The following is an 11,746-nucleotide window of genomic DNA, read 5'->3' as shown; positions in this document are numbered from 1 at the left end:
TTATTCTTTTTTAAGATTTATTTATTTATTTATTTTGTATACAGTGTTCTGTCTGCATGTACCCCTGCCTGCCAGAAGAGGGCACCAGATCTCATTACAGATGGTTGTGAGCCACCATGTGGTTGCTGGGAATTGAACTCAGAACCTCTGGAAGAGCAGCCAGTGCTCTTAACCTCTGAGCCATCTCTTCCCTAAGTTGTTTTTGATCGTGGTGTTTATCATAACAATAGAAACCCAACTAAGATACCCAGTCTGGTGGTCTGAATAAGAATGTCCCCATAGGGTTCATATATTAGTCACTAGGGAGTGGAACTGTTTAAAAGGATTAAAGGTGTGGCCTTGTTGGAGGTGTGTCAGTGGGGGTGGGCTTTGGGGTTTCCGAAGACCACACCAGGCCCTTTCTCTGCTGGTAGATCAGGATGTAGGTCTCAGCTACTTCTCCAGCACCGTATCTGCCTGCCACCATGCCCGCGGCCATGATGATAATGAACTAAGCCTCTGAGACTGTAAGCCAGCCCCAAACCAAACGCTTTCTTTTATAAGAGTTGCCTTGGTCACGCTGTCTCTTCACAGCAATAGGACGGTGACATTGACACCCTGAAGAGATATTTGTCTCAAAAGAGAAGTTTGGCCCTCTCCACCCGGTCTTCCCATCTCACCATGTGAGCTCTCTGCACCATGATACCATCAACCACACTGTGACACCATCAAGGGAGCCTTACCAGAGACCAAACCGAGGGGACCACCTAACCTTGGACTTTCGGCCTTGTGAACCAATGAGCTAATTAAACCTCTCATCCAGCACCCTCTTCTGGCCTCTGAGCTACTACGTGTATACAGTGCATAAAACATACAGGCCTGCGGGAAAAGCACTCAAACACATAAACTAAAAATCAGTAATTTTTTTTTTTTTTTTTTTTTTTTTGGTTTTTTGAGACAGAGTTTCTCTGTGTAGCTTTGGTGCCTGTCCTGGATCTCGCTCTGTAGACCAGGCTGGCCTCGAACTCACAGATCCGCCTGGTTCTGGCTCCCGAGTGCTGGGATTAAAGGCGTGTGCCACCACCGCCTGGCTAAAAATCAGTAAATCATAAAAGAAGAGCAGTGCTTTGGGGAGGCTGGGTAATAGGTTTAGCAAGGGGAACCATTTAGAACCTTCAAGGGGAGGTGGCATGCGCCACCACCAACCAGCAAAATATTTTTTTTTAATTTTAAAGTATCAGAAAACAAGAAATTGTGGTTGTGTTGTCAAAACACAAAGTTCTAGAAACAAAATGAAACTTTTACCACGTCACCCGACTGGGTCCTTTAATCCACCATCTGATACACAGGGTCGCCGACTCTCAGGCTTCCAATTCTTTCCACTGAGAAATACATCCCAAAGAGTGGGGCCGTCTGGTACAAACTCTTCACAGAAGGGTCACACTGGCGGTAGCTGAAAGAAGTCAGAACCCATCATCAGGCTGCAAAACAGCAGTCTAGTGCTTTCTACAGAACTTAGATGTTTGCTCCTTAGGCCAAGTATGGGTCAACAAGAAGCCCCTTCTAAAGGTGGGCGGGGATGACTGCAAGCAAGTAGCCAAATAATCGTGGGTTTTCTAAAGCCAGGTGTGATCCCAGCACTTGGGAGGCAAAGGCAGGTGGATCTCTGAGTTCGAGGCCAGCCTGATCTACAGAGTGAGTCCTGGGACAGCCAGGGCTACAGAAACCCTGTCTCTAAAAAAAAAAACCAAAACAATAATAGTTACGATATTAATAACAGTAAGTGTGGGTTTGTATAAGTATTATACAAATACTTTATTACACGGGTACCTTGGACTCACAACTTATGGGAAAAAATGCTCATGAACTCTCCAAGTGGAACCACCCCTCACCCACTGTGTTGACTAGCTTTCATTGTCAATGACACAACCTAGAACCACCTGAGAAGGGAGTCTCAATGAGAGACTGTCTGCACCGGGCTGGCCTGCGGGCATGTCTTAATTAAGCTACCAGCCCACTGTGGGCGGCACCATTCCCTAGGCAGGGGCTCCTGAACCGTCTAACAGTGGAGGAGTCAGGCTGAGCGCAGGCAAGCAACCGTCTAGGGTGGGATGGGACTGTTGGTAAGTCCCTGCCTTAACTTCCCTGCGGTGATGCACTGTAACCTGGAACTGTGAGCGAAAACTAAACCTCTTTCCCCCTGAAGCTGCTTTTTGTCAGGTTCTTTGCCACAGCGACGAAACAAGAACACTTGCCAGGGCTCTGGCTTAAGGCATCTACCCCCTGTGCTTCCAGCTTCTCCAACATGAAGGCTCAAAACTGGAGTTCCCCTGGAAAGGAACAGTAAAGTGGAGATGCCACTGGCCAACGGGGCTGCCCATGAAGTCTAAGACCTGGCTGAAGAAAGTTACCTCCACTGTAAATCCGAGGGGTCCTGAGACAACCTCTAAACCTGTTAGAAACAAACAGCAGAACAGAGGAAGGGCAGACAAAACACAGCAACGCCCAAAGCGTTAACTAAGGGTTTCGTCCTTTCTCTTGCAGTGTTTGAGACGGAACCCAGGGCCTCTTGAATTACTAGAGATTGATGACAGGGGCTGGGTGATGCCTCCATTGGTAAAATGCCCGCTGTGCAGGAACAAGGACCTAGTTCAGATCTCCAGCAGCCAGAAAAAGCCCAGTGGCACCTGCCGAGAATCCCGGCACTGGGGAGGCAGAGACAGGTGGTGCCCGGAGCCCACACTGGCAAGTTCCAGGCTGGTGAGAGACCTTGTCTCAGACATAAAGTGAAGTGCATCCTGGGTTGGCTTAGCCATGGCAACTGTATGTCTTCACCTCCTTGCTGCATGTCGGCCCGGCCTGGCTGTCAGCACCGCTCTGTGCCCCGGCAGGAAGAGGCTTACACAGCCAGTCTCTGGCACTGGCGCAGGTGCCGCTGGGGGTCACACATTTTTCCTGCCAGTACTGTGACACACTTCTTTGACATCAGAGGGATTCAAGGATCGAGTTCTATGTCTTAGAACTCTAAGACTGACCCAGGAAACTCTCAGTCCCCTAGCGTTATCTAAAGCCCCGGGCTCAGACAGTTTGGACCAAGTCGAGACTATTGTGGCCATGGACTATGAATTTAAGTTTGAAATTCCAGATTCCAGAGAGAAGTTAATGTGTCCATAAGGATTTGTGCATGGCACTTCAGATGAGAAGGCCGCACAGGAACGAAGTGTGGGAGACCTTTCCTCACCGAGAGGACTCAGAGCACGCTGTCCTCACTGAGGGGACTCAGAGTATACTGTCCTCACCGAGGGACTCGGAGCACGCTGTCCTCACCGAGAGGACTCACTCAGAGCACACTGTCCTCACCGAGGGACTCAGAGCACACTGTCCTCACCGAGGGGACTCGGAGCACGCTGTCCTCACCGAGGGACTCACTCAGAGCACGCTGTCCTCACCGAGGGGACTCACTCAGAGCACGCTGTCCTCACCGAGGGGACTCACTCAGAGCACGCTGTCCTCACCGAGGGGACTCACTCAGAGCACGCTGTCCTCACCGAGGGGACTCACTCAGAGCACGCTGTCCTCACCGAGGGGACTCACTCAGAGTACACTGTCCTCACCGAGGGGACTCAGAGTACACTGTCCTCACCGAGGGGACTCAGAGTACACTGTCCTCACCGAGAGGACTCGGAGCACACTGTCCTCACCGAGAGGACTCAGAGCACACTGTCCTCACCGAGGGGACTCACTCAGAGCACGCTGTCCTCACCGAGAGGACTCGGAGCACACTGGATGGAGTGTCTAGGAGGTCTGCCCTTTGGAAATAAATCCTGGGTCTGGAGAGATGGTTCAGCAGTTAAGAGCACTGATTCCTCTTCCAGAGGACCCGGGTTCAATTCTGAGCACCCACATGGCAGCTCACAACTCTCTGTAACTCTGTAACACCCTGACAGACATACATGCAGGCAGAACACCAATGCAAACAACATTTTAAAAAATTATCACAAGAAGAAAAGAAAAGAAATCTAGGGGCTGAAGAGATGGCTCAGCAGTTAAGAGCACTGGCTGCTCGCTCTTCCAGAGGTCCTGAAGTCAATTCTCAGCAACCACATAGTGGGTGGCTCACAACCATCTGTAATGAGATCTGGTGCCCTCTTATGGCGGGCAGGCATACATGCAGGCAGAACACTATTCATAATAAACAAATAAAAAAAATTTTAAGCCAAAAAGAGTGAAGTGACTGAGGAAGTCATCCATTGTCAACCTCTGGCACACTGGCACACTGGCGCACACACACAAAACACACACACACACAAACACACAAAAGAACTTGATAAGAGATTAAGGTTTCAAAATAGAATATTGTGCAACTAAAAATGTATCAGAAAATTAAAGAAACAAAAAGAGGAAGAATCTCACACGCATTGAAGGAGTGATACAAATCACAGGGGCGCCTGGGAGCCTGGACACAAGCACCTGGTACACAGGTAATTCGGGCACAGGTGACATCAAGACAGGGCACACACACACACACACACACACACACACACACACACACCACACCGGCGTCCTACCTCTTCAGGGTTTCCAGCGGCTCCTTCCTGTCTATGATCCCAGTGTCTGGGTCCACTGTTGTCAAAATGCACCTGCCAAAGACCCACGCTTAGATGGCGGCTGCAAACCACAGTGCACTCCACACCCCAGAGGCCACGTCCGAGCCCACTCTTTACCTGGGGCAGCTCAACACCCTCTTCATCTCCACATCACCAATTAGGAGTTCACCCCAAGTATCCTAGGAGAAAAGGGAGAGGTGTCCTTTAGAGTCAGGCTCCCTTCATCTTGGTCAGGTACTAGGTATGACATCAACGGGAGGAGGGAGACACAGAAGGACACAAAGAACTCTGGGAAGCACCCAAGGGAGGCAGTGCACTGCCAGGCTCAGGACACGATTTCCCTTCAAAGAAAATTCCTTTACAGCACTGAGAATGGAACCCAACACCCGTGCACAGGAGCCAAGCCCTCGGCTGGCCGCTGCAGTGCCTCCCGGGCCCAGGCGGCGTCCTCTTGATTCACAATCTCAATCACTGAATCTGCCAACTCAGCGAGAACAGGCCTTAAAGGCGTGCAGTTCACAGCAGACTTGTCAGACTGCTGCAGTGGCATACAACGAGAAACCCACAGCTTCTGAGACAAGCCTACTGTCGCGGATGGTGTGGCTCGGGGTTCTCGACCTGTGGGTCACGACCCCTCTGGCAAACCTCTGTCTCTAAAAATATCTACATTATGATTCATAACAGTAGTAAAATTACAGTTATGACATAGCACTGAAACAATTTTATGATTGGGAGTCACCACAACATGAGTGTCACAGCATCAGGAAGCTTGAGAACCACTGGTTTAACTGTCGCAGAGGCCAGGCAGAGTCTGGGGGCTCACTGTTGAGTGAGACATCACCTGAGTGTGGCCAACCAGGATTCCGTCACTCGTCCTTCCCACAGGATGCATTGTGAACACGGGACAGCACTCCATGGCTACTGACTGCCTGGCCTGAACACTGGTCTTCAGTTGGCCCTCATGATGTCAAGGGAGGTGCTGTGATGATTCCCATTTTCCCCAAGGGACAGATATGCAGATCACCATAAAATGTTCTTAAGTCACACCAGGAGGAAGCAGGACGGCTAGGTTTGAAATATTTTACTGTGAAGGCAAGGCTTTTACATCCCCCAAATATGTGACATATACACACAAACACATAGCTATGTGTACAAACATACAAATATATATACCTATACACTCCGATACATATAGACACAAATGCACAAATTATGTATACAGATATATACACATGCACACTTACATGTACATACACACCAATACACATACAAACACATGCATACAAATGTGCATACACATAAATCCAAATATAGATACACATACATATATACACACACTTAAATGCACACATATGCAAACATTATATACATTTATATACAAGAACACATGCACTGGGGCTGGAGAGATGGCCCAGTGGTTAAGAGCAATGGCTACTTTTGCAGAGGACCTGGGTTCACTTCCCAGAACTCACATGACAGCTCACAACTCCAGTTCCAGGGAATTTGATGCCCTCTTCTGGCCTCCACAGGCACTGCATATACATGGTGCACATACACTCACACAGGTTCACACATACACAAAAAAGCAAAAGTAACTTTTTAAAAAAGAAACACATGCCGGGTGGTGGTGGTGCACATCTTCAATCCCAGCACTCAGGAGGCAGAGATAGGAGGATCTCTGTGAGTTCAAGGCCAGCCTGGTTCACAGAGGGAGTTACAGGACAGACTCCAAAGATACAGAGAAACTGTCTTGAAAACCAAAAAAAAAGAAGAAGAAGAAGAAAAAGGAAAGAAAAAAAGAAGAAACACATGCACAAAACAAACACACATACATGTGCACACACATAAAACACACTGTGTCATAACACTGCATATGGTTTACACACACACATTTCAATATCCTTTGGTGTCCAAAAGAGGATTGTTTCCAGCCCCCTCTTCAGAATCCCTAATCCTCAAGTACTTATCTCGTATATGAAGTAGCCTGGTACTGGGTCTTCATCTAGTCCTGCTTTAAATTATCTCTGGCTCACTTAAGATACCAAATGGAATGTAAGAAAAAAGTAAGTCATAGGCACATTGTTTCACTCAGGAAATAATGACCAAACTGTGCAGTTCAGTATTGATGTTTCCCCCAGTATTTTGAAACATTCTTTTTTTAAAAAAATTTATTTTATTTGTTTATATGTGTATGTGTGAGTGTATTTGCATGTGGGTGTGTGTGTGGCAGGGGGTGGGTGTGGGTGTGTGTGTGTGGGGAGTGCCTGCACCTGTTTGCATGCAGAGGCCAGAAGAGGGCTTTGGATCTCTCAGAGCTGGTTACAGGTGTTTGTGAGATGCCTGGCTTGTTACACAGGTACTAGGTGCTTAAGATTGCACAACTTTTAACCACTGAGCCCTCTTGCCAGACACTAAATTATGTGTTATCTGCAGCTGGTACAATCTATAAAGGGCTGGCTGTACACATACACCCATATATACACAGATTATGTGGATTACATCCTATAGGAGGCAAAATGTCTCCTATCCTCTTGGAATTTTCCAGCTAAGTCTGATAATTAACTTGACGTGAAACAGAAATAAAGAGAAATGCATATATGTATATGCATATATAATTTAATGTAAATTTCATATGAGCCATGCCTTCATAATAAAGAGTAGGTTCAAAGACACAGCTGGAGCTGAATACTAACACACTGCATGGGACAAAGAGCAGCAGGTTGAGAGACAGAGGCCACATGACTGAACCCAGGAAGATCGGCTCCCCTCGGTGTTTATGCAGAGCCCACAGCACACAGCTTCCTGTCTCTGGAAGGACACACTAGCCTGGGCTACATGAGAAACAGCCTCAAATGTCAGCATGATCCCCTGCATTTGCCTTTTCAAGTATCTTCAACTCAAAAGAATCAACAGGACAGAGTATCGTGTTTTGGGGTAGCACATGTAGAGTGTTTTGAATACTACACCTACATATTAAATATCACACATTCACATTCTTATATAAATCTTTATAAATTATATAAATTTATATTATGGTCCCTTTTACTAATAAAAAACTAACTTGGGGGCTGGAGAGATGGCTCAGAGGTTAAGAGCACTGACTGCTCTTCCAGAGGTCCTGAGTTCAATTCCCAGCAAACACATGGTGGCTCACAGCCATCTGTAATGAGATCTGGTGCCCTCTTCTGGCCTGCAGTCATACATGCTGTATACATAATAAATAAATAAATCTTTAAAAAAAAAAAAACTAACTTAGGAACTTAGCCCGATGCCCTATGCCTGTAATCCCAGCCCTTGGGAAACAGCAGCACAAGAATCAGGAATTCCATGGTTCAAGTCACCCTTGGCTACACAGTGAGTTGAGGCCAGCCCAGGCTATACAAGGCCCTGTCTCAAAAGAACATATTCTGAGTTCCTTATCTTGAAGGTTTGTGTCGGTCCTGCTGAGACCCACTGATAAACTGTTAAACTTAGGTTTAACAGTACAATCATTTGTCTAGGACTCTAGGAAGAAATGGGGGGTGGCATTTGAGGATGGTATCTTAATACATGTCCCATAAACCAACAACAGCATCTACAACAGTGGTTCTCAACCTTCCTAATGCTGTGACCCTTTAATACAGTTCCTCATGTTGTGATGACCCCCAACATAAAATTATTTCATTGCTACTTCATAACTGTGATTTTGCTAGTTATAAATTATAACATAAATATCTAATACACAGGATATCTGATAAGCAGCCCCCAAAGGGGTCAAGACCACTGATCTACACTCAGATGCAAAGGATGTTCCTTGCAAACTGACCTCAACCAGGTGAGGTTTCTGAAGATCCTGAGTCTAACTGGTGTGCAGAGAAGTCGGGAAAAGAGTCCCTCCCGGCTTAGCTGGTGACTTTGACTCTCTCCGGGCCTGAGAGGGACCTAAGTTTCTGCAGAAGGCAGAGTAAGGGCAGGGACAGGCACTGTCCAAGCTTCCCTCGGGCAACCGGCTATGACATCACGATCCACTCCACATGCAAAGGCAACCTGCTCCTCTTCGGGGGCCTACAGAAATGATTTTGTCATAGCACAATTGGTGGCCCAGTACCAAATGGGTCTTCAAAGTCAGACATCTCCCACCCAGGATGACCACAGCCACAGTACGGAGGTCTCCACAGATGCCCTGTGCCCCTCCACCAGGAAACTGCTTCTGGTGGGAATAAACTCCATCTTCCAAGCAATCAGTTGGCCCAGGAGCTAGGCAAGCTTTGTAAAAGCAAAGGTCACACCATGTGACAAATGGAGCTATGACTTGCAACACACCCTGTTCAAACAGTGGAACTTCAAAGGAAGCTCATGCCAAACCCACCGCTGGAGGGCGACCAGCACAGGCGCCTGTCCGGGGAAGGGAAAGGAGCCCCGGACTGCACGCAGTCAAGGTGTCAGGACTTCTTTCACCACACGAGGGCACTGCAGCTACAGGTTTGTGAGCCACCAGCAGCCTGGGGACTCCAAGACCTCTCCATCTTGTATTCAATTCCCTTGTTCCAAGTGACAATGAGTTCAACATTCCAAGCTACTTGTCTGTGAACTTCTGCATCGTGGCTTTAACAGAAAGCCAGGAATCCTGAAAAGTTCAATTAGGGTCTTAACTAAACAAGACAGATTTAGGTCACCTTCTGTTCCAAAAGTCAACCGCCGGGCTCATTAGCAGATTGTCTGGCTTCCTAAGCATGGTCGTTAACTCCTCCAAATGCTAACTCTGTGTCTTGACGCTGTTAATAGCTTCATATTAATGAAGTCATTCAGCCTCCTCTCTCACTGTCCACATTTTGGCTCAAAAGCACTAATTGCTTTGAAAACAACTAAGCTTAAGTTTAAATGCAGTGGTTAATTCAGTCCCTAAAGAAAACAATACATTTTAAATAACTGAAAAAATAAATTCATAATGGATGAGTTTAATATTCACTTGACATAAAATACAACGCAAAGAAATACATTATCCAGCAAGATTCCAGGGGTCACTGGAAGAGCCTAGTACGCCCCCGGCTGGTTGAAAAGCCCATCTGCACCCTGACAAAATCAGACCCCTAGTGATGTCTAGTCAGCTCAAGGAGGAATTGGTGAGTTGGAACAAATGAGAGGAAAAGAAAGAGAAATGGTCAGAGAAGGGGGTGGGGGCACTCTGTGTGATGGATTCCACTCTGTGGACTTAACACTGGGAACTTTATTTATTCATGTATCTTTACTTTTTTTTTTTAACTGTGTGTGGGTATTTTGCCTGCCTGTCTGTGCACCACGCACGTGCGGTACCTGAAGAAGTCCAAAGAGAGCATCGCATCCCCAGGAACTGGAGTGGTAGACGGTTGTGAGCCACCATGTGGGTGCTGGGAATCAAACCTGGGTCCTCTGCAAAAGCAGCCAGTGCTCTTCACCGCGGAGCCCCCTCTCCAGCCCCTCCTGGGAACTTTCTGCCAGGCTGTCCACATCTTGTAAAGAGAAAACTAAGAGTATGTGAGGCTTCCACCATAAGCAAGACCCAGAGAAAATGTAAAATAAGGGCTAGGGGCAAGGAGGGGACCCCCACACAAACAGTACAGGTGAGCGCATTCTGCGGAACTTACATTACAATCCGTGCGTTTGCCTTAGATGTGTGAAACGGAAAGAAGAGCTAATATAGAGACCTTTCCCTCCCTTCTTCTCTCTCTCTGCGAGCAGACACAGTTATCTCCACAGCTATGTCTTTCTATATATACATCTCTCTCTATAAAATATATTATACATGTGCATAACCATAATGCATGTATGCATATGGCCAGAGAGAAAGTGCGCATCCCATGACAACAGACCCGAAGTGGGGTCTTAAATATCAGCCAACCACAGAGACCAGGGAAGAAATAACAGTTGGGACAAGCTGAATGTCCTGGTGGGGAACTCAAGTTCAGGTGTCGGGAAGGCCATCTATATCTGGCCCTGCCTCCCGGGTCTTAGTACTAGGGTGGGGTTTTTCCCCAATCCAGCTTCTGACTTTCCATGGCTGCACATAAGTTACTATGCTGTATTGTGCATGTGGTTACTAGAAACCACCTTAAATTATTTTGGTGCAAATTGAAGGGGTGCATGTATAAATAAATAAACTTTTCTGAGACTCAAATTCAACCTTTTTGAATGTTGCTTATGTATTGTGCATGTCTATACGCGCACATGTGAGTGAGCCATGGCGCATGTGTGGAGGTCAGAGGACAACCTGTAGAAGTCGTTTCTCTCCTCTCAGCCTGGCCACATAAAGTTATGATGGAGCCACACAGTTCTCATACAAACCCACCACACTGCCAGTTGTAGCAATACAATTATGAACAGTTTGTAGTACAAGGATAATGGCCAGTCATTACTGGCGCGTGTCTTCACTTATCAAAACGCAGCTCACTCTGAATAGGGTGTCATCAAAGCGTGCTCTACGCAATCATTGTAGACCACATGTCTAATCTGTATATGTAACTACATGTATCAAAGCCGGGCGTGGTGAAACATGCCTGCGATCCTAGGACTTAGGAGGAGAAGCGAAGGACAGATGTTTACAGTCATCCTCAGCCACAAAGAGCTGATGCCAGCCTTGACGCAAAAAAAAATAAATAAATAAACAGAGGTGGAAAGATAATTCAGCTGCTCTCGCAGAGGAACTAGGTTCGATTCCCAGCACCCACATAGTAGCTCACAACCGTCTGTAACTCCAGTTCCAGGGAATCTGACACCTTTTTCTGACTTCCATGAATACTACATGCCTTTGGTATACTCATGCAGGCAAAACACTCATATACATAAGATAAAAATAAATGCATATAGATTTTTGTTGTTGTTGTTGTTGTTTTGTTTTTTTGTTTTTCGAGACAGGGTTTCTCTGGGTAGTTTTGGTGCCTGACCTGGATCTCACTCTGTAGACCAGGCTGGCCTAGAACTCACAGAGATCCGACTGGCTCTGCCTCCTGAGTACTGATTAAAGGCATATAGATTTCAAAGAAGGAGAAGAAAAAAAAACCCTTGAAGCCAAGTGGGCATGTACAACTGTTGTCCTAACTCAGGTTATCAGAGACAAAGGTCTAGAAATGAGGATTTTGCAAAATGTCGCCTTTCACCTGCTAGAAAAGGCAGGACTGGTGAGGGCAGGGCCACGCCAGCAGTGA

General features: G+C 46.8%; 1 protein-coding gene across 1 annotated transcript in view; it reads right to left on the bottom strand.

Annotated features, from left to right (window-relative positions):
* Mtarc2 (mitochondrial amidoxime reducing component 2) overlaps positions 1 to 11,746 on the bottom strand; it is a 39,348-nt gene that overhangs the window by 991 nt on the left and 26,611 nt on the right. The window contains exons 5-7 of the mRNA XM_028855756.2: positions 4,704 to 4,765; positions 4,548 to 4,619; positions 1,285 to 1,432 (exon numbers count right to left, since the gene is read on the bottom strand). Of these exons, the coding sequence (XP_028711589.1) occupies positions 1,306 to 1,432; positions 4,548 to 4,619; positions 4,704 to 4,765 (261 nt within the window). The 3' untranslated portion in view covers positions 1,285 to 1,305. The remainder of the gene's footprint in view (positions 1 to 1,284; positions 1,433 to 4,547; positions 4,620 to 4,703; positions 4,766 to 11,746) is intronic.

This window comes from Peromyscus leucopus, chromosome 15, assembly GCF_004664715.2.
Source record: "Peromyscus leucopus breed LL Stock chromosome 15, UCI_PerLeu_2.1, whole genome shotgun sequence".
Taxonomy (NCBI): Eukaryota; Metazoa; Chordata; class Mammalia; order Rodentia; family Cricetidae; genus Peromyscus; species Peromyscus leucopus.
This window is presented reverse-complemented; position numbering and strand designations above follow the sequence as displayed.